General features: G+C 39.0%; 1 protein-coding gene across 8 annotated transcripts in view; it reads right to left on the reverse strand.

Annotated features, from left to right (window-relative positions):
• The window catches only part of afdna (afadin, adherens junction formation factor a), an 81,100-nt gene extending 53,601 nt beyond the window's left edge, over positions 1-27,499 (reverse strand). For all 8 annotated transcript variants that reach the window (XM_028396642.1, XM_028396646.1, XM_028396639.1 and 5 more), the window contains exon 1: positions 27,191-27,499. In XM_028396642.1, the coding sequence (XP_028252443.1) occupies positions 27,191-27,292 (102 nt within the window). In that variant the 5' untranslated portion in view covers positions 27,293-27,499. The remainder of the gene's footprint in view (positions 1-27,190) is intronic.
• Between the last annotated feature and the right edge of the window lie 438 nt (positions 27,500-27,937).

Consider the following 27,937-nt stretch of genomic DNA (forward strand, 5'->3'; position numbering starts at 1 on the left):
GTGAGTGCGTAGAGGCGCGGGAGGAGCTCACGGTCGCTGCTTGTCAAGGAGAGTAGTCTGACTGCAGAATGATACGTGCTTTCATGTCACCAGAGAGAGACACTAGTTGCTTTTGCCAAAAAAAAGTTTGGAAAGCTGCCAAATGCAGTGAGAGAGACGCCAAGTTGCCAACACTCGTCTCCATGCTGTGGTAAAAATGCCTCCCTGCATCACTTGTTGCGCATGTCCAGAACCGAACAAAACACGCGCCCCGAACCGAAACACGTGTACCGAACGGTTCATATTTTTTTCCTGAACCGTCCCACCCCTAATTATCGCAATAATTTCTCTTGGCAATTAATCACCCAGCAAAATGTGTTATTGCGACAGGCCTAGTCATATCAAATGATGGATGATGCACACATCTGATCGAATGCGAAATATTTCAGGAAAATGAAGAGTGGTTCAGTGAAAAGCAGCTGCAGGAATCAGAGACTTCTGTTTTTTCTTATGTGAGTTTTCATGAGCTCACAGACATAAGAAGAACAGTGAATTTAACAATTACACATTCTGGTGCATGTTTTTGCCTCTTTAGTGTTAATCAATTGTTCAATGTGTACTGAAGCTGTAAGAAATATATTCAAGTATGTGAGAGTCATTGTTTGTAAAAGCATTTGACTGGCCAGGACACTTCTTTACATGCAGCTATCATGTAAGTATCTCAACACTCTACACTCTCCAGCAGTCCTCACTCACTCTTATCAGCCCTCCACATCTCCTTGTCACTGTTCTCCCTAGAAAAGCAGCAAGACTTCCGGAGCCTTCCTAAATCTTTCCAACACACAGTCTGGGTGTTGGTGTGTATGAGAAAGTGGGGGAGTGGTTGGCAGGAGGTTATCAGGTGTTAAGGAAACTAACCAGAGCTTCAGATCTGAGCGTATAAATCACTCCAACTTCCAGCGTGGCGTCTCTTTCTATTTGAAGACTAAAATGAGATGTGCGAAACTTTTGATATATATATATTAACTGCCCTATTTTCATAGTTACATCAACACTGTGGTCTTTATAGACACAATTCTGCTGAAGGAAAATAGTAAATAATAGGGCTGGAACGGTTCAGTTTGTGTCACGGTTCTGAGGTCATAGTGTACGGTTCAGTTCCAGGTTTTTTCTTTTATAACAATCTGGTAATACAATAGATCAGCTTAAAATATGTAGCTCAATTATCCAACATTTACCATATTTAAGAATTTTACCCTAGAAGGTCAAATCAATTTTATTTCATATTTTTTGTATATAGCACAGGATCCTAACACAAGTCATTTAAGGTTTTCTTTTTTATAGAACAGGTCTATACATTGTTCTTTTATTAGACAAGCTAAATAGCCTTAAGTTTTTTTGCACGGCAGCATGTCATTTCTGTCTCTGCATGGTCACGTTTACAGTTCACCGCTGCTGTGTGCACACAGCAGCCCGATGCGCGTACATACACACACAGACACGTGAGCACACCCTCATCAGCAGATAGAGCTTGTGTTGTTTTGCTCACTGCTGACATGCTAGTTAACGGCACTGATGATTTTCACCAAATTTAGAGAGAGTTGCCAAGTTGGCAAGACTCATCCCTGTGCCAGTAGAAAAAAATGCCTCACTGCATTACTTGGTGTGTATGTCCTAAACACGTGTATTGAATGGTTCAGATTTTTTTCCTGAATCGTCCCATGCCTAGTAAATACCTTTTTTCTTTGTTTACTAAACATGCAGTATTTCTTGCACTCATAGTGCAGTCCTGTGTAAATAATAATACAGGCAAAACAACAAAGCTAAAGCCCAAAGTCGCCAAAGAATACAGAATAGTTCAGAATATTTTGGCAAAAAAAAAAATTACATTTAAAACAAGGGAGGAGAGGAGCTTTTTGGATGATGGCTATTTGAAAATGAAAATACATTCCAGTTGCTGTGCGTCACCTCGGTCTCCTCCACATGAACATGAGCTTACTAAAACGAAGCCGAGTTCCTGAGTCAATATTATTACAGTCCCACCTGCAGCAACATGGGGGGATTTCTCCCTTAAACCTGTGTCTAAGGTCAGCTGGACGGGTTTTTAAACTTATAGTGGGGAGGGGGAGTAGAAGGAATTTAAAAGACTCTACACACACCAACAGGATCAAGAGGACAAAACTGGTCAAGACAAAGAAACCCAGAATGCGAAATAATTGAAATACCCATAAGATATGTCTGTTGTGTGCTAAAACTTCTTACATACTCCACGAGATTCGAGGTGGAACAAGAACAAAGTTAGTTTCGGCCCAGACTTTTCATACTTCAGTAGAACAGTGTGTGCAGAACTGCTCATACGGCCCTCCCACTGCAGTGCGTGTTCACACAGACGTATGGACACAGGTTGAAGACGTTTCGCTGCTGCAGCACAGTGAACAGGTTTGAAGCACAGGAGCAGGATTATGTTAATATTCGGGATTTTCACGGCTTTTCCTGTTTGCCCAAATATCTGTTTAAATCAGACCTGGGCAAAGTACGGCCCGCGGGCCACATCCGGCCCGCTTGCGTCTTCAACGCGGCCCGCGGACCGTGCACACAATAGAAGAAAAAAAAAAGAAGAAAGAAAGAAAAAAAAAGAAGGCAGCAAAAGTCAGCTGTTGAGCACGGCATTACTGATAACGTCTTTCCAACCCTCCTTGTCTCTTCTATGCTGCATTACTGCAACTTACTGTTGAGTTCATATAGTGAAATCAAAACCTTCAGCTTCAGATGTTTTTATAATCCATTCCCCTGATGACACAGAATCTAAAGATTAGAACTAAACTAGGCTCAAATTAAAGTAAGAACTTCAATTTCAATTTGGTGAGTCATTCAGGAAACATGAAAAAGGACAGGTCTGTATGAGCAAACTCATTCTACTGGCCTTTAATGTATGGAGTTGAGGTGGGGGAAGGTGAATAAATGAATGAGTGATAATAATGAGCAGGTAATGTTCAGAAAGGTGGGCACATGCGTTCTCATAGCATGATAATAGATTGAACAACAGGTCTGACAGTAGTTTTTTACCTGTGTGAAGGCCGATAAACTTTAAAATACAGTTAAAATACATGGTTAACTGACGAACCCCCCATTTAGAAAGTACTGTTATTATCTACTATAGTGGAGTGGTCTGCCAGTATGATATTTGCATACAGTATAACGGCTAGAAGTGTCTTTACTCCTCTAGCAAAATGAAAAGGTTCTATCAGCTGAAGCTCAGCTTTAAAAAAGAAAGGAGACTGAAACTGAGGCAGAGAGGAAAAGAGGAGAGGAAGAAGAGAGGATTAAGAGAATACTGTACATTAGAAGTGTGTTGAAGAAAACAAAATATAAATCTCAATCATAAATATTAGGAGTATATAATTATAACCATTTTTTTAATACACAGGGCAGATGAGATAAGTGAGGAGCGACAGCCAGAAAATACAGAGAGAAAGGAATTAGGTAAAAGAAGAATGCTGTATTAACTCGAATCTTCAGTATGGATTTCTGACTAGTTTGCTCCTAATTTGTATGACTACTATGAGTTGTGTTCATTAAACATGGTCCAAATTCATTTTAAGATATGTGATATGTGTGTAGCCTGTTCATATTTCCTAGAATGGAGATCCATTTTTGGTTTGGCTACGAACCTGCTAGGTCTGTCAGAAAACAGAGTGGATTTAGCTAAAGATAGATGAAGAAGTTAAGGCCTGATCCGTCCAAAAATATATGGTGATTTATAAGAAACAAACAAAAAACTGGGTTAACTGTGATGCGGTGCACCTAAGAAAAAAAAAGTCAGTCTAGAGACCCTGACTTCAATGACTGAGGTAGGTAGACTGACAGAACAAGGAATCAGATTTCAGTTTGCCGTCATTAATTTCCTCCATGCCGTAGGCTACAGTCAACCTGAATTATGAAAGCGTTTGTCCGGTGTCCCAGGTGCTGCGTACAGCACGCGACCGTGACGCATATTTTGACAAAATATGAAAAGTTTTATTTTAATGTCACGAGAGCATCTCAATCTCCAAAGAAACAACTATTACTATGAAAAAACTAAATGGATAAAATAAAATACATTTAAATTAAACGGCCATTATTTATTCATATTATTATTATTTTTTTCCGAAAATGAGCTCGCTGCCTGGGAGCCACAACAGAGGGATGAAAGAGCCTCAAGCGGCTCCGGAGCCGCAGGTTGCCGACCCCTGTTCTAGTCATAAGTCCAATTTTTGTGCGATTTCATCTATTTATAGCTTGTTTTCTTGTTTTAGTAGTCTTTTTTTGCAGATACACAACCCTTCACACCAGGCTTTCTCAAATTTCTTTTCACAGTTGTCAGAGATATGGGTTGTCCATGTTGATTTCCTCCCTTACTTGTGGTGGTGGTTGTTTGCAGCCCCCTTATAATCGTAGCAGAAACACTGTAACTAATGAAGCACAAAAGTAGGCCATAGGGGCCTGTTGTCCTGAATGAATAAAAAAAACTTCACACATTTACTCTGTAGAAAAGCCTACAAAGAAAAGCCTCTTTGTTTCAGGTGAGTGTCTGCTCTGGTATCCACCCCCACCCCCACCGCTCATCCATCCAGCCAGCCCACCCTGTCAGATTGAGGCATTGTGGGAAGGTATGGTATAAATTGTCTGGGCCGAGTGATGACGCCTGGTCACAAATCAGACCTGCTCTCTGCCTCAATGCCTCCATAAGCAACCCACAAGGATCAAGGCTGGGAGATAACAGCACTGCCACTAGAATAAGATCACAGTTTGTGTCGATGTGTGGCAATTGCCCACAATCAGGCTATCAGAAGCTGTGCATGTGCATGGACAACAAGACACAAAGTAAATCCAGTGTTGAAATGAGACGTGATGTATCGCTTACAGAGTTGCTACTACAGTGCAGTTATACATCATTTTCTAAAAATCTGCCTTTATATCTTTCTACATCTGAAAAGGTAAAACTTAATGTATACACACACGCACAAATAATATACCCTCTATTCAACCTTTGAGTAAACTATGAAAAACTGAAACCAAATATCATCTTCATTTATTTTTACGATACTTATTGAATCTAAACCAGAACATATGTAGTCTATCAGTCTTTGACTGGGCACAAAGTATTCTTTCGATGTATAAAGGTCACTGCTGCTGGTCATTACAGAGCAACCATTGTTCTCCAATCAACACCACTGGATCAGCTTAAATTAAAGCCCCAAAAAACATGAATGGATGTTCTTATAAGCCCAATGTTCCAAAAGTCATCAGTTCATTAAGAAGAATCTAACCATTCAGATATGACAAGAGATGAACTAAGCCTCCATGCTAACGCCTTCTGTTTATGTTCTGGTTATGTTGTTTTCTTTTTTAATATGTAAATTCAGTTGACAAGTTGATGTCGACCAAACAATATTAGAGCAATACTTAAAAAGAGATGGAAAAGTTACCAACAAGTGAAAATAAAACCTAACGATGAAATATGTAAACATTTTATGATAAGGAAAAAAGTGCTGGGGATAACACAGAGCCTTACCAAACAAATTAAAATGGAGCAGAAAAAAACCATTGTGCTTAATATACTCATTAAAAGAATTTTCTCGACTATTATTTAGCTACAGTATTTTTGTACAATCATTGTTGTTCACAAAAACATTGAACGAAGTAAAATCAGCCAGTTTCTAATTAAAACAAACAAGCAGAAACTAACTGGATAAAAAGTGGAAGAATTCACATCTCCTCCATGTACTGGAATGTAGGGATGGGCGGTATTAAGATATACCGCGGGGCATACAGGTAGCGACGATATTATTTGTAATACCGTCAATAAAAAAAAGCAATGTAATACAGAAGATAAGACTCAAATATTAAACATATTTATGCCTTGTGGTTTTACTTCAGTAGTATAATATATTTTACTTTTGGAGACGTTCGATAAAGTTTATGAACATGACGTGACAGCGTGGAGACGAGAGAGAGAGCTATGTGACCTGTTCCTTTAGGCCCCGTTCACACTGGAGAAAATTAATCCAGCTAGAGTAGGATTGTATCTGGATAGTCTTTAAACTGGATACGTTCAGACCTATTTTCAAATCTGGCTATCACACAAGCGTGTCCGCACTCAATCCAGCTTAATCCATCTTGTTTGCGGTCCTCCAAACCGCTAGGTGGCGCCTCGTAATATACAGAGTCCATTCAGGCCGCGGTAGGACCGTGTGTCTGCATGCGTTTTCACTGTCCCCTTGGACCTGAAGTAGCACGTCGCTAACCGGTAGTAGCACGTCATAGCCGGATTCGCTAGCTGCAACTGGTTCAGACCTGAGCCACATTTGAGCCAATCCGGCTAGATCTACCTCCGAGAGGTGGATTGAAATCAAACTGAATATAGCCGGATTCGCGGAGTTTACACTCAGAAAAAACTATCAGGATATATCCAGATATGGATTGATTTCCACAGTGTGAACGGGGTATTAGTTAGAGCCCGAGCACCGAATGGTGCAAGAGCCCTATTGAAACCCTTAGGATTATTATATTTTATTTTATTTTTTTTCCCCCCGCTAAGATCGCATTTTTGGGGGCCTTAACATGCCCCAAGATATCACCCCAAGATGCACAAAAAAGTCTCTTGGACCCCCCCTCCAAACCCAACAGGAAGTCCACGATTTTTAAATTTCTGTTAATTTTTGGCGATTTGTGACCCTGCTACAAAACTTTTCACGCCTCGCATACTTCATCCAATTGAGCTAAAACTCACTGTGTCAACTCAGGACACCTTAGGTAATAGACGCATTCCAAAACTCTAACAGAAGTCTGACGGTGTGGTGGGGGCGTGGCCTCAAAGTTGACCATTCGTCATTACAGTGGCGCAGTGGTATAGCAGGGTTGTCTAGTAACCGGAAGGTTGGTGGTTCGATCCCAACTCCTCCCTAGTCACTGTTGTGTGTTCTTGGGCAAGATGCTTCACCCTAGCCTGTGGCGCGCCTTGCTAGTCGTTGTATGACACTGCTTGGCAGCAGCCGTAAAGAATTTCCCTCTGGGATTAATACAGTATCTAAAATAAAAAAAAAAAAAAATAAATTTACAAAGGAAGTCCATGTATTTTTTGCCCTAACGCGTAGCCCCGCTGGCCAGTTTGACACAGGATCATGAAAATTAGCACACATGTGTATCACCCCAAGACGCACAAAAAAGTCTCTTGGACCCCCCCTCCAAACCCAACAGGAAGTCCACCATTTTGATTTTTTTTGTGATTTTTGGCAATTTCTGACCCTGCTATAAAACTTTTCACGCCTCGCATACTTCATGCAATTGAGCTGTAATTTTAAGATTAAGATGGAAAATTATGTTACTACGTAAGTAGGACAAAATAAAAAAAATAAAATAATATACAGTAAAGACACAAGAGAAAGATATTGAACAGATGAGGTGAGTAGGTGGGAAACTTGTAGAGAGGGGAGCTCACAGGGACTAACTACAGCTGAAATAACTTGTATAAGTTCCCCTTGAAGAAGTTTGAAATGTTGTTACATACTCCACGAGATCCGAGGTGGAACAAGAACAAAGTTCGTTTCGGCCCAGACTTTTCATACTTCACTAGAACAGTGTGTGCAGAACTGCTCATATGGCCCTCCCATTGCAGTGCGTGTTCACACAAACGTACGGACACAGGTTGAAGACGTTTCCCTGCTGAACATCAGCACAAACAGTTTAGTGAAAAGGTTTGAAGCGCAGGAGCAGGATTATGTTACTATTTGGGATTTCACGGATTTCATGGTTGTTTTATAATAAGTCAAATAAAGTTTCATCGCTTGTTTTTGACGCACTACTGTATGTTACCATGTTGAGGAAAAAAACTATACTGTGAAAATCAGATTTCCCCCAAATTAAAACGGAAAAAACGGAATTCCCAAAAATTAAAATGGAAAAAAACGGAATTTGGGAAAAAATAAAATGGATTTTATAGGGCCCTATGTTTAGAATTTTAACTCAATGTTTCAGCAGGTTTTCAGTGTACCGGACAAGTGTTTTTATTATCAGAATTTATGGAGCTTAAAATTGTAAATGATTTGCAGGATATATAAGAATGATTTATCATCAATGACTTATAAATTAGAATCTTTTTATTGAAAAGTATAGGCTGTATCAAAGTATATAGTGCCATCGATTGACTCCCATGCCTAACGTCTAATATAAATATTGCACAATGCTGGGCTCTTTAACATGATGAAATTGCAAAAACAAAAAAGCATCAGGACTGGCTCATACCATTTTAATATATTTAAATATTTTTTAAATATTTATTATGTATTATTTATTATTATTATTATTATTATTATTATATTATTATATGTATTCACAAGTGAATCCTTCACTCATGCACAGGTGAATCCTCTCTTCATGCTGCTTGCTGCTCTTGTCACCATTAAATGACCAGGAGGATGCATGCAAGTCCACTAGTGTTTTTGTTTTGTTTAGTCTGAACCTCTCAGCATCAAAGGGCCCGGCACTTACTTTTAGGGCTGCAACAAATTTACTTTACTTTACTAAACTACTTTTAATACTAATTTTAGTAGGGGACTAAACTGTAGATTAGATTTGGTTAGTCAATGATTATTTATTATGTTATCAAGTTATCTATCTATGGTGTCTATTTAGTAACATGCACATGTACGTATGGTCGTGTGGAGCGCAACACACCATGGAAAAGGGGCACTTAGACTTCACTTAGACTAATTCAGTGATCTCAACTGAGACACTAACCTAAAAGTAAAGTCACTCTACTGGAGGACGTGTTTTCCGAAAGCTAAAAAAAAAAAAAACAGCTATTTTACCCATCCACAACTTCAGACGCCAGAACTCCTGGATGTTTTCATTTTACATGCTTATGCATCGCCGTTGTACGAACGAATGTAACATACACACACAGTGTGTAGACACACAATTATGTGCTAAAATACTCCCTATAACTCCATATACAAGCCAGAAACTACACTACATGAGCACAGGCCTGCAGGTAAAGGGTTAAGGTAGCCTAATCTGTCACTTCTCAAAAATCAGTAGATTTAAAAGGCAAACAACAACTCTGATAAAGTGCATTCAGTATTGGTTTTCAATAAACATAATACAGAACAAAATAAAGTTTTATATCAAATTGGTTAAAGTACGGTAACCTAATGTAATTCTGTAAAGTATTATTATAACAGTCATTTAAACAGACTGAAGTGTGTCTCCTAATATAAACGTGGAGTTCGTTTTAGGGACCAATTCCTCTGTTTTCTTTTCCAGGGCTCTAGACTAAATTTCTGCACTGGTTGCACTGATCGCCAACACATTCAAATCCTTCACGATCTTTTATCGTCAAATCGCACACCCCTACCTAAGAATAAAAGGACCCTGAAATCATATTATATTGACCATGACGAGAAATATGCTGACATTTACCAGTGTCTGGTAGATAAAATTTTAGAATATTGTGAGATACATTCTATAAATCCAACATAACAAATGCAAAGAATAAAAACAAGATTACATAATGTACAATATACAAATATAACTATAATAATAGTAATTTTAGTAATGTAGGAATGTAAGATATTTTTCAGGATGATGCCTCAGTTTAAAAGTACATTTAACTCGCTGCCTTCAAAGACAACCACTTCCCTGAAAAGTAGCTGGCCATCAGTGGAACCCAACACCATAAAGCTACTGAATGCTGCTATGGTAACCACCTCAGCTGGGTGTCATGTTGCCATGGCACTGGTAGACTGGTAGGCAGGCCCTTCCCACTTCTCAGGTGTCAGGTGGACAAACAAAAGAGACAATATTACTGCACAAAGTACATACATAACGTGGCGTTGGGTTCCACTATGCTTCTGTTTTAAATGTTCACCTAGTTAAATAGTTAAGGAGGGAGAACATCAAAATGCTCCCCAAGCATCACAAAAACCTGATGGCGCTGCTTGATCAAACAGGATGTCAATCATAGGGGCAAGGTGATGTACAAGTCACTATGTATAATCTGATAATATTTTAATATGTTGGCCATTTAGCCCAGCTATCATCAAACATTAACAGTGTAGAAACTACTTACTTCTAAGAGGCATTACAACAGTCATAATGAAAGTTTCACATATCCTCAGACTGGTGCAACTGATGCCACAATTTCCAAATAGACACATGACATCATCTGCCCTTTACAAAAACACAGTTCAACAGAAGAGGCAGCCACGGTCTATGGTTTTATTTCCAAATGTGCAAGATTAACTGTACTAACACAATCTTTTAGTCCATCTGAGAAAAGTTTCAAATACTTTCCTCTGGTTGGCTGAATTGGCTAGTATCACCAATGGTATGTGGTGAATCTTGCCTCTGACTGCACCAGTGAATAATGCATTTGCATTGCCACTGCCTCCTTAGGCAAACAACTGACCAGGAACAGTAGCCACCCCAACACCCACATGCGCAACACATGCTCTCAGGTCACGTTTTAACATTAAGGTAAAAGGAAGTTAGAGAATTTAATTTTTAATCTTTTTTCCAGAGACTGATATCCACACAAACTATGAACTCACAGACATGCATGCACACACACACACAGTCTGAGCATGCGTCACTATTGTCAGAGCAAGTCACACATCATTACGGTCCTGCTACACTGCTATGTGTTTGTGAGTGTAAATGTGTCTGTCAAAGCCATACTTGTGATACAGGATGGACCGCTAAGATCAACAAATATGACTGGGTGGGGCAGAGTGTAGGGAAGTAGGGACTGTGGGTTGTGTTTCTGTCCAAATTCCTCACCAGGCTCTACCAGGTGGGCGTGACAGGGAAAGAGTAGGGTGCAGCTTCACTAGGGGGTTCTAATAACCAGCAGATGAGAGGAGTGAAGTAAAGAGAAACACATGGTAGAGCAGTACCGAAGACTATGTACTAGAGCTCGACAAGTAGGAATTTTGAGACCATCAGAGACAGAAAATCTTACAATTTTTACATCCCAAATATATGTATCCGTCTCCTATAATATATACATATTTTTTATAAACACATGAATAACATCATCTTCTCCTAACATTTGTTATGTGTGCCATGTCATTATGTCTAAGCCATAACAATGCAGTGTAAAGTATAAACTTAAAATTTAAGTTAAATATAAAGTTTTATTTTCAAAAGTCACAGCAAAACATATATTTACCTTTTGATAAATAAAGAATTCTAACAAAAGTACAACTCAGCTTAAATAACTATATAGCTTGATTAGGCAATTCGAAGGCGAGGGTCTGGATAGTGTAACACCATCAGTACCCAGCAGAGGCTAAATACCGATGAAGAGCTGAAAAGCACAACACCATCGCCACTGGGGAGCCGCTCACAACCGGTTAGTGTCTGCTAGTGTTAGGGACCTGGAATTCACACATTGATATACCCCAGGGGCGTTCCCGCCTGCCAGCCCACAGGGGCATCTACCCCCCCCCCCCCCCCTGCAGACCCTGGGTCATACAGCGAATAGACTATTAGTGTTTATTCCCTATCCAATCCAATCCAATCCATCTTTATTTATAGAGCACCTTTTAAAAGACAACAGGGTCAGCCAAAGTGCTGTACACAGCCTACCAAGCATAGAATAATTGACTAATAAAATAGAATAAAATGAAATAAAGTAAATATAAGTTTGATAAAACATAGGAATATACAACCATACAATAAAAGCACCAGTCAGGGGTAAGAACAATAAAACAAGTAAAAGTCAACAACTCAAACAGAGTTAAAAGCCAGAGTAAAAAGATATGTTTTAAGTGATGACTTAAAAACCATAAAAGAATCCATCTGTCTAAGGTGCAAAGGCAGTTTGTTCCACAGTTTCGGACCTGAGACAGAGAAGGAACGGTCCCCCCTGCGTTTTCTCTGTGTTTTTGGGACGACCAGGAGAGACTGGTCAGCTGACCTTAGAGAGCGAGCAGGGCAGTGGGGCTGGAGCATGTCAGACATGTACTGAGGGGCGAGACCATGACGGGATTTAAAAACAAATAAGAGAATTTTAAAATCAATGCGAAAAGGAATCGGGAGCCAGTGCAATGACTTTAAAATCGGAGTAATGTGCTCTCGTTTCTTAGCCCCAGTTAAAAGCCGTGCAGCAGCATTCTGTACAAGCTGCAATCGTGCAAGTGGCCCTAATAAGGTAAAGCTTCAATTCCTTAAATCTCATAGGTTGTGAGGCCGATCTAGGGGTGACCATAACATGGGGCACTCAGGAGAAAAACACATTCCTTTAGAATCTGGCTTTTATCAGGTCAAAGGTGCTGCTGTCCTTGGTCTGAATTTATGACCATCTCGTACCAATCGGGGCTCTCTTCAGAGAGCAGAAAAACAACTGATCTCAACTGATGTCCTAGCCATTTAGCTGTCTGTGTTCACAAGCCAGTTGTCATCCATCAGCCTTAGACTGTACTACTGTGTTATGCCACTAGATGGGCTAGTCAGTCAATTAACATCTAGTCCACCCTTAGGCCAAAATGAGAGGAAGAAGTAGTTCTGCCCAGTCACTTATCACTAGTGTAGTAGTGGATCAGCTTTACACGTCCCCTTTCTAGATAGAGGTAGAGTAACTTCACCAGCTTTTGACATTATTTAATAATTGCAAAAAGGTTGCAGAGTAATGTAATGATAGCACATTTCTCTGCTCTTAATACTTCAATAAAATGCAACCCATTACTGACAAAAGTATGACACAAAGGATGATGTGTTCATCAGAAGTCCATCAACACATCTGCTGCAGTTATGTTGATACTTTTCACAGACCAACAAGGCCAAACCAAAAACATTTTAACACACAAAGACTGCAACAAATATTTTGTGGTTCTGTTTTTCATTGTGGAATGTCACAGTGGTGTTTGTTAAAGCGTGCGTGTGTGTGTGTGGCTGGTTTGTTGAGCCGGTAATTAAGTTCAACTAATCCAAAAGAATCACACCCTAAGCAGTCATTATCCCTAGCCGATTCTGACGTTAAGAGTCATCAAGACTGTTTCCAGGAATATGATTCTTGTTGTTGCATTTTATTAAAGATGACTTGTCTGTCTTTTTAGTTCAATGTGTGTATAGGCATACAGGCATAGTGAAACCACCCTGCTCAAAACTTGCGCTGCTCTGCATTCACATTAAAATTCTCTCAATACAGCATATAGCATATCTATGATGAATTCTTATGAGTTCAATAGTTTTTGTTGTGGTCACAAAACAAAAGTAAGCACTACTACTTACTACACAAACCTCTCCTGCTCGTTTTCTCTCACTGTGGGCAAGCCATGCATTGATCTGCTGCAAAGCACCATGGGACCAGGACACGAGCAGTCCTAAAGAGTCATAGTGATTGGTGTCTGGCTGATTGCTGTCTGATCCGGAGAGGTCAATGAGGGGTATGTTACCCTCTGTGCAATTGGCCTTTGTGAAAAGGAGAATATTGTGACTGACAGGTGAAACAGCATATCAGGTGGTTGAAAAGTTAAAGCAAACCAACGGTGGCCAGACGACAAAAAAAATGAGGGGAGCGCAGCAGGGAGGAGGTGAGTTGGGCCTCTGAGGGGATTAACATGGTCTGACAGGCTGGCTGGGACAAACACACATACACACACAGCTTTGAGGGCGGGCTGCTCTGCTGAGCACACACAATACACTGCTTGTTTTAGAACAAGAGGAAAGAGAGAAAGGATAGATAAGAAAGAGGCCAAATCACAGAGAAGGAATGGGTATTTCAGATGGAGAGTTTATAAACCACAGGTGCTTCCTAGTAAATGGAGAGAAACTCCTGCTGTGGACCGTGTATATTCCATGACTCTTCATGCTCTTCTTTTCAACTTTCCTGAGACGATAACTGTCAGGATTCCATTACAGTTTGGCTGACAAATGTCTAGTTCAACAAATATTTTAAACTAGGTGAGAATACTCTCATTTCATGCAAACAAAGAAGTAGAAATCTCTGATATTCCCCATTTTTAACTGATCTATCAGGTTCCTTGACCTTCCCTCCTGGAGTTCTCTCCAAACCCCATCGGTATTTCAATAAATTCCATGACTAGTAGGAACCCTGAAAACCATGACATATTACATTTACATCCTTGAACACACACACCCTTGCATAGAGACCATGCTGATGTGTTACTCTGGACTGCTTAGGGGAGGCTTCTTTAGGGAGCAGTTTAACATATATTGATCAGACTTCAGCAAGCAATCACAAAAAATTACCTGCATCCAAAGTAGAGCAGGGTTTCTGCAAGAATGGCTGGGTTTAATTTAAGACTTAAACAACCTGCGAATTAAAGTAACAATCAATTATCTCATATATTTCGCCGCCTAAACAAAATAAAAACAGTGGCAACTACTCAGTAAATGCTCTGCATCGAGAAAAACAAGGAACTTTAAACATGTTTCAATGACTGAATTTGTGTTTGAGATATACAATGCTGTATTAGCTAAAATCTGTGTTGTTTACTTTCGGTATAAACATTAAGTAGTCTACCATTCGTCTTGGGAAGACAGGCTGAAAGATACACTATCATATAACTAAACAACTCATTAACAGTTAGTTGTTTAGTTATATGATAGTAAGCTTTTACTGCTACAGATTCTGATCTTCATATCCTTCTTTTAAACCTGGTTGTAGACATTTCATACAAAACTCTATAGAAATAATACTTGATGCTTTTCCATGAGTTATTAGAGTGCCAACAATCACATATCATTTATCAGCTATACATTTAGATATCAACACATGTTGACTTACTAATTATACAGACTCAATCACTTATTGGAAATTGGCATTACCCCATCCATTAATAGTAGTAACAAATAAAACAAGGCCAGCTGCAATGATTAAAGGGACTAGATACTGATACTGACTAGTGCTGGGCGGTATGACCAAAATTCTATATCATGGTATTTTTAAATTATTATAACAGTTTTCGGTATTTGACATCTGTTCCCAAGGTGGCAAGAACAAGAACAAAATCCATTTGGGCCCTGACTTTTCATACTTCACAAGAAACAGGTGTGCAGAACTCCTCATACAGCCCTCCCATTGCAGCGCACACACACACACAGGTTTTGAAGCTGTTTTGTTGCTAATCATCGGCAGAAGCAGCAGTTTAGGTAAAATGTATGAAGCGGAGATTTCTGGGAAAACAAGCAAAACCGTGAAATACCAAACAGTAGCAGCATCTTCCTCTTCCTCCACATCAAACATGTTTGTTCACCTAAACTGCTGCTTCTGTCATTGTTCAGCACATCTTCAAAACCTGGTTGTGTGTAAGCATGCGATGTGCACTGCGCTGCAGTGAGAGAGCCGTATGAAGACTTCTACACACACATTTCTGGTTCCCCTGTCAATTTTTACCAACAACTTCACTAATACTTGTGCTCTGGTCAGCGCGTGCAGCGGTGCAGCAATGAAAAACATCTCCATCTCCTTCCAGTGACAGGCAACTTCTCTTAGGCTCTACCTGTCTGCCTGTATTTGGATTGACTGGGAGTTTAGGCAGACTTAGACACTGTGTACCAACATGGCCACAGTCAGAGCCATATAAGGGACTCAAATCAGCTTTTCCCATTTTCTTGGAGACACCTACACTGCAAATTTGCCTACAGAACATGCAGAGGCCACAGAAGACAACAAAAGTCGACAACTGTCAGTCATCATGGACCCACTTCCTGTGTGTTGTCCGTGTTGTATGAGTGAAGTCCTCTGCCTTCTCACTGGCGGCACTCGCGGCTGCGCCACCCATTAGTGCTCTTGGCCAGTCCTCTTGTGCCATCTCTGCTATAAGTTTATTTTATGTGTTTCTGTCTACATGGTGGCGTTTTTCAAATTCACTGCAGCTGTCTGCGCATAGCGGCCTGATGTGCATACACACACGCAAATGCGTGCACACACAAACACACATGCATACACGTGCGCACATACAGGTGAGCCCACCCCCAGCTGCAGGTAGAGAGTGCATGTTGTTTGGCTCTCTGTTGCTCATGACATGCAGGGTTGACTTAACTCCATTGACTATGCTCAGATAAGCTATGGTAATAGGTCTACCACTACTCATAATAATAATATTAATATCAACATTAGTATTAATAATAACAATAATAACGTTGATGAGAGGACCTTTCCAGTGTTAAATGTTCTTTAGGAATTAAAGTTTATTGATCTTTAAAAGGGATGTACTTGCATTATATGTTGTTAACATTATATTAGTTGAACAAAACGACAATATTATCACTTATCGTAATAATTTCTCTTGGCAATTAATCACCCAGCAAAATCTGTTATCGTGACAAGCCTAATATATACCATAGTCAGGGAGCACAGAGGTGCTGTGCACAGCTTCAGGGACAAGCTATGTTGTTTGTGGTTAACCCCTGCCACACACAGTAGAAGTTTAGTGAGGACCAGAGCACTTATCCTTCTTTGCGGGGCTGCAGCTTTATTGTCCTTTTCTCCGCACTGTGCATTAGATTCTTGCCACTAACAAAACAAAAAATGTGATACAAATGTTTCACACTTGCCCACAGAAACAACAGCAAAAGACCACAAGAAGCAGTATCCAAACATTCTGCATTGAAGTAGATTAAAACTTTTTTGCATGTGAAACGGTGGGGAGATGTCAGGCAAGACAGGTCACTGTGACACTGGCTGTCACATCCCAGTAAATTGCAAGTGCTGTAATGTGCATAGTTAGTAGTAACGTAGATGGCGTTAGTGATAGCTGTGTTTTCTTGCTTGCATGCAAAGCTGCCTTATTTTGAATCATAAATAAGAAGGTAAAAAGCTATTTTAGCAACATTCTCTTGTAAGTAATTTCACCACAATAAGCACCTAAAAACATTGCAACTTTCATTGCAATTCTTTTAAAAAGCTGCCATAAAATCAGGCATTCTAGGCCACAACAATCTTAAAACCAGCCAAAAACCTGGAGGGACTGAATAAAATAAAATAAGCTTTCCCCACTTTTTAGCAGTACTTCCTCAGGTGTCTGTCAGGTTTGTTGTCATGGTCCAAAACATTCCGTGTGATGAGGAGAGTGTGGGACATCTGTGTTATTAAAGATCTTTGCAGCACCATGAGGATAGATGATAAGACTGATCAGCCATGATTGTTTGTGCCCGTCCAAGTAAAGCATCCGACTGCCTTGTTTTTCGATCTGTGTATTTTTTACATTATTATTTCACAAACGTCTATGACCGAATTGTAATGCAAAGAATCAATGTTTTCTTCCACCACTAATTTCTTTGGACATTCTACAAAAAGTTACAGATCTAAACAGACTCTTTATTACAATTTAATGTCAAACTATTTCAATGAAATAACCCTGTGATATTTTTATCTTCTTGCTTGCTTCCAAATTACTAAACCTATCTGCTTTATTTCAAAATGTGATGATTCAGTTGCCTATATATCTGTTGATAATCAAAACAGTTGTTTACACTTCATGAGATTGCTGTATCCAGGAGGCAGGCAGCACCTGACACATACTACACAGAACTATTTCAAAATTGATTAGAGATTACCAAACTGGATAATCTTGGTACCACTGGGGATTAAAGTTGTTCTGGAGTTTTAGAATCTGGTGAAAAAGAATAGTTGGTGAAATAAAGGAAAATCAGACCGACACCAGATGACAGGAAACACACTATCTCTGCAGAACACACATTTCCTTACCAGGTTTCCTGCTTCCTGTGCAGTAGGGAAAGGTAGGGAGTGGCTGCCGATGTCATGGGAAGTCTGACCACATGATGCATTTTACTTCCCACAGGAAACTGGTGGATATGAGCTTCCTGCTAGTAAATACCTTTCACCCACTGTTTACCCACGTTTTAAAATACCTATATTTATTTGTTTCTGCATATGACTAGAGTCAAAAAGGTGCAAACTAAAGTGTGACATTTCCAAATGAAGACTTTAAATAATAGATATTATTGTCCATCACTGTTTTTGTCCAGACATGGAGAAAGATAAAATTATGGTACTATTGCACTGAAAGCCAAACAAAGTGCTGTGATAAAACCTGGCCTATTTGTGTGGTCACTAGGGCTGTAATCAACCAAAGTCTTGGTTGACCGAAACCCTTAAATTTTGACTAAAAAAACGACTAATCAGCTGTAGGAATAGTTAGTCCCTGTGAGCTACCCTCTCTACAAGCTTCCCACATACTCACCTCATCTGTGCAATATCTGTTAATGTTATGTTCTTATTTTAATTCTCTTGTATCTTTATTGGTAGTTTTACTTTATACTGTATATTATGATTTTTTTTTTATTTTGTCCTACTTCTACTGTTTCTGTGCTGTTGCAGTAACGTAATTTTCTGAAATACAAGATTTATGCAAGGAATATCACCTTAATACAGGAATTAACCCCACAGCTAATGTTGGACATGCCTGGTTCTTCTTGTAATTACTGCTATCTGGCTCCTACCACAGCTCTTGAGTGCAGTACAATACTGTTGCACTGTAAATAGTTTGTATAGTAACTAGTTTTCATGTTATCTTTCTGCAGATTGTGCCTTATGTCTGATTTTGTATGTTGTGTTCTCCTGTTCTGAAGTTTCACCACAGTAAAAATCGATTTTTTTGTTATTTATTGCACTGTATATTGATGAATATTGTCTAAAACCAAAACTATCTATGATCATAAGTATCTTAGAAACACTTTGCAATTTGTTTGCACAGTTGTAAATAGATTATTTTTTCTGTAAAATGTGCATGTTTTTCGTTTATTGTCTTACTTTATAAATTTGAGTGTATCTAAAAAACTAAGCAATAAATACAATCAGAATAAATTTACTGTGGTTTAAAAGCATTTTGTGCAACTTTTTTACATTTACAATTTTGAGGGATAAAGCTATGGCATGCCTGTATTTAGAAAAAAATATGTGGAGAAAAAAAAAGATTTTTATTTTTTTAATGTATTTTTGACACTTTCTTCAGTTAATATTGACCTAACTCCATATATATATTATTACAATCTAGGACATAAGAGTTGTATTGATGTATGGCAAATTAAAATACTCCAAAAAATGTAAAATATGCTCTGGCGGACTTGGTTCTATGGCAGGTCACATATGGTTAAAGACTATCGTGCCACTTCCTTGTGTCTCATACTGTAGTGTGAGATACATAGTGCCTGGCTGAATGCTGAGAGCACATTTGTAAAGTGATACGCATCATCTACTTTCTATCATTTATCTGGTATTATCCTGTGTGCCAAATGCAAGGTCTGCTTGTCTAATACAATGTGTGTCAGTGTGCACTGTGTTACGTTTCAGATATGTGCCTCAAGCACTTTTAGTTAGCTTCATGTAATGTATCTGACTACAAGAATGAGGTGGTACCAGAAGAACTTTTTATACAGCTTTCCAAACACATGATACAGCCACCATAAGCTGTCAACCTTCAAACTCTTAAGCCCCCACTGGACAATCCACCCATACATGGCAAATATTTGGCCCTTTTCAAATACTCCTTCTCGGGCTGGGCGATAAATTGATATTATTGATTAATTTGAATTTGCTCTTTAGGACGATTTGTTTTTCATGAAAATTGGATTTCAAACTTCCATCACCGATGCTCAGACCTCTTCCAACTTTATCTGACAGAGACGCACTTAAGAGAACAGCTCAGCCCTAATAAAGGTAGCGTGCTAGGGCTGGGCGATAATATACACGATATATCGCGGCTCGTCCCCTGTGGGATATAGAAAATGACTGTATCGTCAATACTCGAGTATACAGTATATTTAATTTTCACACAATTTTTTGCTTCGGCACGGAGGTACCATACTCCGCGAGAAGTGTGTGCATACGGCCCTCCTACGCAGCACACGTCACACACAAAAGGTTGACAATGCAATTGTATTGCAAATTGTGAGCACAGTCGTGGTTACCTGGCCTAACGAGCTGATAATGCTCAGGGAGGAGGGCGTATAGCTGACAATAGATAGAACAGCTGACTGTAGAGCTGTGTGTAGAGTTTAATTCTGTGAACGTGTGGATGACTGTCTGCAAAAATACATCCCGTCTCCCAGTGTTTAACCCTCATGCATTGTTCGCAAACACTACCCTAATGTGTTGTTCGGGGACAAAAACGTCCCCTAACTTTAACGGTTTTAAAAATATATTAGATAAATATTTTTTTGAATTTTTTTTGCATAGACCTTTTAATTAACTTCAGTTCTAATCAACAGTAGTGAAAAAATCATTTTCCCCCAGGATTTTAACCCTTTAATCACCAATTTTATGAGGGGTGGTGCTGAAAATTGAAAAAAAAAAACACAAAATGGCTCATTTTTAATAGAAAAGGTGAATGTGGACTGGATTCTTTTGAACCTTTATTACAGTCTTGGTCATGTCAAACATCAGTAAAAAAATTGACTTGATTGCATTATTAGTTTTTGCACAGCACTGGATTTTCTTTTTTTCTCCCTAATGTGTTGTTCGGGGACAAAAACGTCCCCTAACTTTAACGGTTTTAAAAATATATTAGATAAATATATTTTTGAATTTTTTTTGCATAGACCTTTTCATTAACTTCAGTTCTAATCAACAGTAGTGAAAAAATCATTTTCCCCCAGGATTTTAACCCTTTAATCACCAATTTTATGAGGGGTGGTGCTGAAAATTGAAAAAAAAAAACACAAAATGGCTCATTTTTAATAGAAAAGGTGAATGTGGACTGGATTCTTTTGAACCTTTATTACAGTCTTGGTCATGTCAAACATCAGTAAAAAAATTGACTTGATTGCATTATTAGTTTTTGCACAGCACTGGATTTTCTTTTTTTCTCCCTAATGTGTTGTTCGGGGACAAAAACGTCCCCTAACTTTAACGGTTTTAAAAATATATTAGATAAATATTTTTTTGAAATTTTTTTGCATAGACCTTTTAATTAACTTCAGTTCTAATCAACAGTAGTGAAAAAATCATTTTCCCCCAGGATTTTAACCCTTTAATCACCAATTTTATAAGGGGTGGTGCTGAAAATTGAAAAAAAAAAACACAAAATGGCTCATTTTTAATAGAAAAGGTGAATGTGGACTGGATTCTTTTGAACCTTTATTACAGTCTTGGTCATGTCAAACATCAGTAAAAAAATTGACTTGATTGCATTATTAGTTTTTGCACAGCACTGGATTTTCTTTTTTTCTCCCTAATGTGTTGTTCGGGGACAAAAACGTCCCCTAACTTTAACGGTTTTAAAAATATATTAGATAAATATTTGTTTGAAATTTTTTTGCATAGACCTTTTAATTAACTTCAGTTCTAATCAACAGTAGTGAAAAAATCATTTTCCCCCAGGATTTTAACCCTTTAATCACCAATTTTATAAGGGGTGGTGCTGAAAATTGAAAAAAAAAACACACAAAATGGCTCATTTTTAATAGAAAAGGTGAATGTGGGCTGGATTCTTTTGAACCTTTATTACAGTCTTGGTCATGTCAAACATCAGTAAAAAAATTGACTTTATTGCATTATTAGTTTTTGCACAGCACTGGATTTTCTTTTTTTCTCCCATTTTGTCCCATAGACTTACATTATAAACACACTTTTTTTGACTGCACAGCCATGGCACTACATAATCATGCATTCTTGATTGTTGGTGGTTTACCCTGTTGGTAGGAGGTAAAATTTGTGATTTTTACAGTTAACAACTTAATTACCATATTAACCCTTTACCTGCAGGCCTGTGCTCATGTACTGTAGTTTCTGGCTTGTATATGGAGTTATAGGGAGTATTTTAGCACATAATTGTGTGTCTACACACTGTGTGTGTATGTTAGAGAGGAAGAGAGCCATTTGCACACTGATCTTGTTGTCTGTGAGTACACACAACCACAGAGTCTTCATAGTAAACAAAAACAAAGAAAGTGTTGCTATGCACGTGTGGCCCTTTGATGTCTACAGGTGCAGACTAAACAAAACAAAAAGGCAAGTGGTCTTACATGTGACCTTGTGGTCATTTGATGGTGAGAAGAGCAGAAAGCAACATGAAGAGAGGATTCACTTGTGCACAATCTCTGGAAATGATTGTGCAGCCTGGCTCTATGAAGGGCCAGGCTGTGAAGCTGTGAAGGCTGCACAAGTAGATCCGTCACTTGTTCACAAGCGAATCCTTCATTCGTTCACAAGTGAATCCTTCACTCATGCACAGGTGAATCCTCTCTTCATGCTGCTTGCTGCTCTTGTCACCATTAAATGACCAGGAGGATGCATGCAAGTCCACTAGTGTTTTTGTTTTGTTTAGTCTGAACCTCTCAGCATCAAAGGGCCCGGCACTTACTTTTAGGGCTGCAACAAATTTACTTTACTTTACTTTACTAAACTACTTTTAATACTAATTTTAGTAGGGGACTAAACTGTAGATTAGATTTGGTTAGTCAATGATTATTTATTATGTTATCAAGTTATCTATCTATGGTGTCTATTTAGTAACATGCACATGTACGTATGGTCGTGTGGAGCGCAACACACCATGGAAAAGGGGCACTTAGACCTCACTTAGACTAATTCAGTGATCTCAACTGAGACACTAACCTAAAAGTAAAGTCACTCTACTGGAGGACGTGTTTTCCGAAAGCTAAAAAAAAAAAAAAACAGCTATTTTACCCATCCACAACTTCAGACGCCAGAACTCCTGGATGTTTTCATTTTACATGCTTATGCATCGCCATTGTACGTCTGAATTAGGTACACTTCACTTACTTAGTAACTTTATTTTCCTGACTTTCCTTCCCTGACAGTGTGCAAATGGCTCTCTTCCTCTCTAACATACACACATAGTGTGTAGACACACAATTATGTGCTAAAATACTCCCTATAACTCCATATACTTAAGCCAGAAACTACAGTACATGAGCACAGGCCTGCAGGTAAAGGGTTAATATGGTAATTAAGTTGTTAACTGTAAAAATCACAAATGTTACCTCCTACCAACAGGGTAAACCACCAACAATCAAGAATGCATGATTATTTAGTGCCATGGCTGTGCAGTCAAAAAAAGTGTGTTTATAATGTAAGTCTATGGGACAAAATGGGAGAAAAAAAGAAAATCCAGTGCTGTGCAAAAACTAATAATGCAATAAAGTCAATTTTTTTACTGATGTTTGACATGACCAAGACTATAATAAAGGTTAAAAAGAATCCAGTCCACATTCACCTTTTCTATTAAAAATGAGCCATTTTGTGTGTTTTTTTTTCAATTTTCAGCACCACCCCTTATAAAATTGGTGATTAAAGGGTTAAAATCCTGGGGGAAAATGATTTTTTCACTACTGTTGATTAGAACTGAAGTTAATTAAAAGGTCTATGCAAAAAAATTTCAAAAAAATATTTATCTAATATATTTTTAAAACCGTTAAAGTTAGGGGACGTTTTTGTCCCCGAACAACACATTAGGGGGTAAAATTTGCCCACAGTGTACCGTTGACCTATGAAAAATTTTAAAATCATATTAACAAAATTTATGTAAAATTAAGCTTATTGAGGAAAAATGATTCAATTTGTCCACATATTGACAAAGTTATGGCCAAAATAAACAGAAAAATTTCTCTCAGAGGACAAAAATGTCCCGAACAACGCATGAGGGTTAATGTGCGTCGAGCAGAAACAAAATGCACATTTCAGGGTGGCCTTTTATTGTGGGCAGTTTGAGGTACACCTGTGCACTAATCATGATGTCAGATCAGCATCTTGATGTGGCACACCTGTGAGGTGGGATGGATTATCTCAGCAAAGCAGAAGTGCTCACTATCACACATTTAGACAGATTTGTGAACAATGTTTGAGAGGAATGGTAATATTGTGTATCTGGAATGAAGTTTAGATCTTCAAGTCCATCTCATGAAACATGGGAGCAAAAACAAAAGTGTTGCGTTTATATTTTTGTTGAGTGTATATATTGTGTATCGTGAGATGGCCTAAAAATACCGGGATAAAAGGCCATATCGCACAGCCCTATAGCGTGCCTTTTAAAAATGTGTCTATCATCTATCCTCATGGTGGTCCAAAGATTTTAAATAACACTACTATAATTTACATTTTCATCATGTTAATTTTAACTTTAAGATATTTTCTTTGATTATTTCAGCAACTCAAACAGATGCATGCGTAAATCGGGTTTCATGTGAAGAAATCAAAGATTTTTTGTAAGCTATATCACCCAGCCCTATTTCTTTGCTATCTCAGCCACAAATTCACTCCTCATTCATGAATTGCTCATTGACCAGTGAGCATTTTTTATTTATATCATTTACTTCAAAGAAATAACAATAACTTAAGCTTGATTCATACTTCTGTGTTGAACCTATATGCACAGAGATCTTTTCTGTTCTGGGCATTGTGTGCACATTCTAAGTAGAAAATTTTCTATGCCACATTGCCAAGTTTCTGTTTGTTTACTTCTTGTAAAAGACATGATGAATGTAAAAGAGTGGATCATCTTGGTGATAGAATCAAAAGGTTCCTTCCCTGAAATTACTGCAGCGCAGACTAGAGTATGCACGGCCACTGAACTGTCTGAGGAATAAGGAGAATGTATTTGAATGCTTCTCAGGCCAGTAAAACATGGACAAACAAATACATTTTTAAATTTTGGATGCTAGCAAGTAGATTTGACTTTTCTAACCCTTAATTACCTTTCTGGGAAGTTATATGTGGGTCTATAGTGTAGGGCTCCCAGTTACATCATACCTACATTTTGATGCAGAAGCATAAAGCTTTAGCCGCTAGCTTCCATGCTGCTTTGTTTATTAGCAGGTAGTTATCTACTGTAACCCAAGGTACACAGGAATTGCTGTAGTCTTGCCATATTACCTTTTATTGGTAGATTTGCCCACATAAAAAACTACATATACACACATGCTAATTTCAGATTAAAGATGTGGTGCCGCCTAGCTACAACACACACACATACTTTTTTTTGCCAAAACGCCTTCATATCCTTTTATTGTATGTTAATAATTAACTGGGCAGTGTGGACCTCGGCAACAAAGCAAACTTTCCCACATTTTTTTCCAAATAAAGCAAACTGCTGCTCTGACTGCATATGGACACTGTACAACTATTGTGCCACATCTTCCAAGCTGGTGTTTACTGAATCTGTGGGACTAAGGCCCACATCTCTGCCCACAGTGAGTCCCCACGTGACATGAGTACCTGTTGTTTTATAATGAGCCTCAACATAAGTCCTGCAGCAGGACTTATTTAGTTTGGGTTTGCAAGATTAAAAAGTTTGAGAACCTTTGCTCTAGACTAATCAGCCATCCGTGGCTAATCTAATCACACGAATGATCTCACTGCTTGCAGTGGCGCGTTGGTCAGTAATCCTGAAATTAATTAGCATTTTAAATCATCAGATGTTTAGATTCTGTGTTGGAAATCAAATTCTAATCACAAATCATATTGTATGTTTTAATTTTTACCACAGCATACTTTATTGCACTTTATTATACAACATACATTGCAACTGCACTGAGGAGCAGTCTAGATCAGATGAAGGACATTTGTGCAGCTTGGGGGGCTCGACCAGCTGACATATGGGGAGGGTGTGGTGTGGCAAAAAAGGCCATGCATCTGTTTACATTTAATCATGTCCTACTGGACTGAGCATGCTTCAACAGCAATGTTGGAGATTTTTCTCCCTCTACAGTGAGAGAATCACAGCCCAGGCTACTTGGGACAGGGTTAATCATTCTTCACAGATCGGAGAGTTTGTGTGTGTGTGTGTGTGTGTGTAGTACACAACCCTGGCCAACGGCTGGCCAGCTTCAATCCTGATAAATTAATCGGCTCAAGAAGAAGAGAGGGGACCTGTGCCCCCCTTACAGACTTATCCAAGGAGAGGTGGGGGGTGGGCTGTCCGCCTAAAAACACTGCAGCTGACACAATCCCAGTGATAGCCTTACAACAAAAACTACTTAACTCTGAAATGCACAAAAGTAAGGTGAATGACTTAAAGGTTACAAACATCACCAATCACTGCCTGTCGCCTCTAGTGTGTAGCTAGCAGACCTGCAGGTAGAATTTCTTATCCGGTCATGTTATTTGTAAACAACCTAAACTCAATTTAATTACAGCTCTGCTTTACATAAGTTGCAGGGTCAAATTATTGCTGGTCAAACAAGCAGCTTACACCAAGCTAGCAGCTGTAAGGACAATGCAGGACGACGTAACATACACGTTCTCTATTACAGGGAGATGTTTTTTGGGTTGTAGACTGGCAGCCATTGTGCCCTACCAAGTGTAAGCATTTACACCCAGCTTACTGCTAATACTTAAAGCTTTTTTTATCTATTTGCCCAACGTTTCACACCTCTCGCCGTGTTATGGCTATGTCAGCCATTGCAGGCACTGCTGCAAGTGCGCTACAGACAACACACAAGGCTAACGCCGTGATATAAGTTTGGATTCTCGTTCAAATACAAGTGGTGTGTGTTATATGGTTACTCTAGTAAACAGTGTTCTTTTTAAAGCAGTGTCCTAGGTCATATTTATATGACTATTAATGTGCTTGCTAACTAGCAAGCTAGCCCCGCTACGTGCCATTCCCTCTCCTACAACAACACGCCAAACCCCATTCAAAATCTGGCAAATCGGTGCTAGCCTTCTTTCGCACACACGCACACACATATAGGCATCAAAATACTGAATAAACTACTATTATTACTTAGAATTCGGCTTATTTATTGTGTACAAACAGTTTCACTTAACTGTCAACTATGATAATTATTCATGTTACTTTCCTGTTACTAACACACTGCTGTCTGCGTTAGCAAACGGCTAGCTATATTGTTGAGAAATATTTTTAAGGAAAAAAGAAATTACCTAAACACGACGCTGAATTGTACGCATTCAAATTACATTATTAGTGACAAAAGGGCCCAAAGACTGATTCAATAGAAAAGGATGTATGTTGAACAGAATGTGTATATGACGACATCATAATTCATCCGATTTTTCAATGGAGTTTGGAGTTCCATCTCTTCATGCACGTACAGGGGGCTTACCACCGACTAAACCAAGTAAACCACGCTGTCCACAACAGCTTAGCTTTCAACATCTCTAACCCAACTGTCAGCCAGTGGCAGCTTTACGGTCACTATTCACCCGGGAGAGGGCCCGCGGCTCCGCGGCCTCTCCTGACACTACGGGCTGATCTCCTACCTCTGTGGGCCGGCTGATCTCGAACAGGTCGAGCCGGTTAGCGTTCCAGTGGTTAATGATGTCGGCCAGTTTCCTCCTCTCCTCCTCCCTGCTCCCCGACATGGTGGACAGCTTTTTTGACGCTCACCGCACGTCTGTACTGTTGAATAAAACTTCCAGTAACGATAATCCACAGAAGGAGAAATTGCCGCCACAGAAGCCGAAGGTTTGGGTTTGCTGCTTTATCGGCACGACTGAATGCTGTCCTTCTCTCAGCTCGGCGACCAACCTGCCGCCTGATCGGTTTCTGCTTCGCGTTCCCGGTGTGTGTCTGCGCGCTCCCGCTACGTATCTGTGAACGTGCAAGATGTTAACCCTTTGAGATCGAATAAATGTGATAGATGACGCTGCTGTTTCTGAACGTGCTCAGGGCACAGTGGTAAGAAGGACGTCACCGCGTGTTAGGCTGCCCATAAAGGAATGATTTACATAATAAATATTTATTACCTACAAATCTGGCTATACTGACTTGTATTTATTTGGTTACATATAAGTGAAAGGTGTATAATATGTACACCTAACTTTAAAGTAAAATAACATGGACATAGAAAAACATTATAGGCAATTAAAATATCTTTTGAAAATCAATAGGCAAGAGAAATCAGTAAGAACAATGAGAGAAAATCGAAGAATCAAAAAAGATAACTTGATAACGTGCAATTGTCTGTTTATGTTATCATGTTATTATGTCAATATTTCAACAAAAAA

This window comes from Parambassis ranga, chromosome 24, assembly GCF_900634625.1.
Source record: "Parambassis ranga chromosome 24, fParRan2.1, whole genome shotgun sequence".
Taxonomy (NCBI): domain Eukaryota; kingdom Metazoa; phylum Chordata; class Actinopteri; family Ambassidae; genus Parambassis; species Parambassis ranga.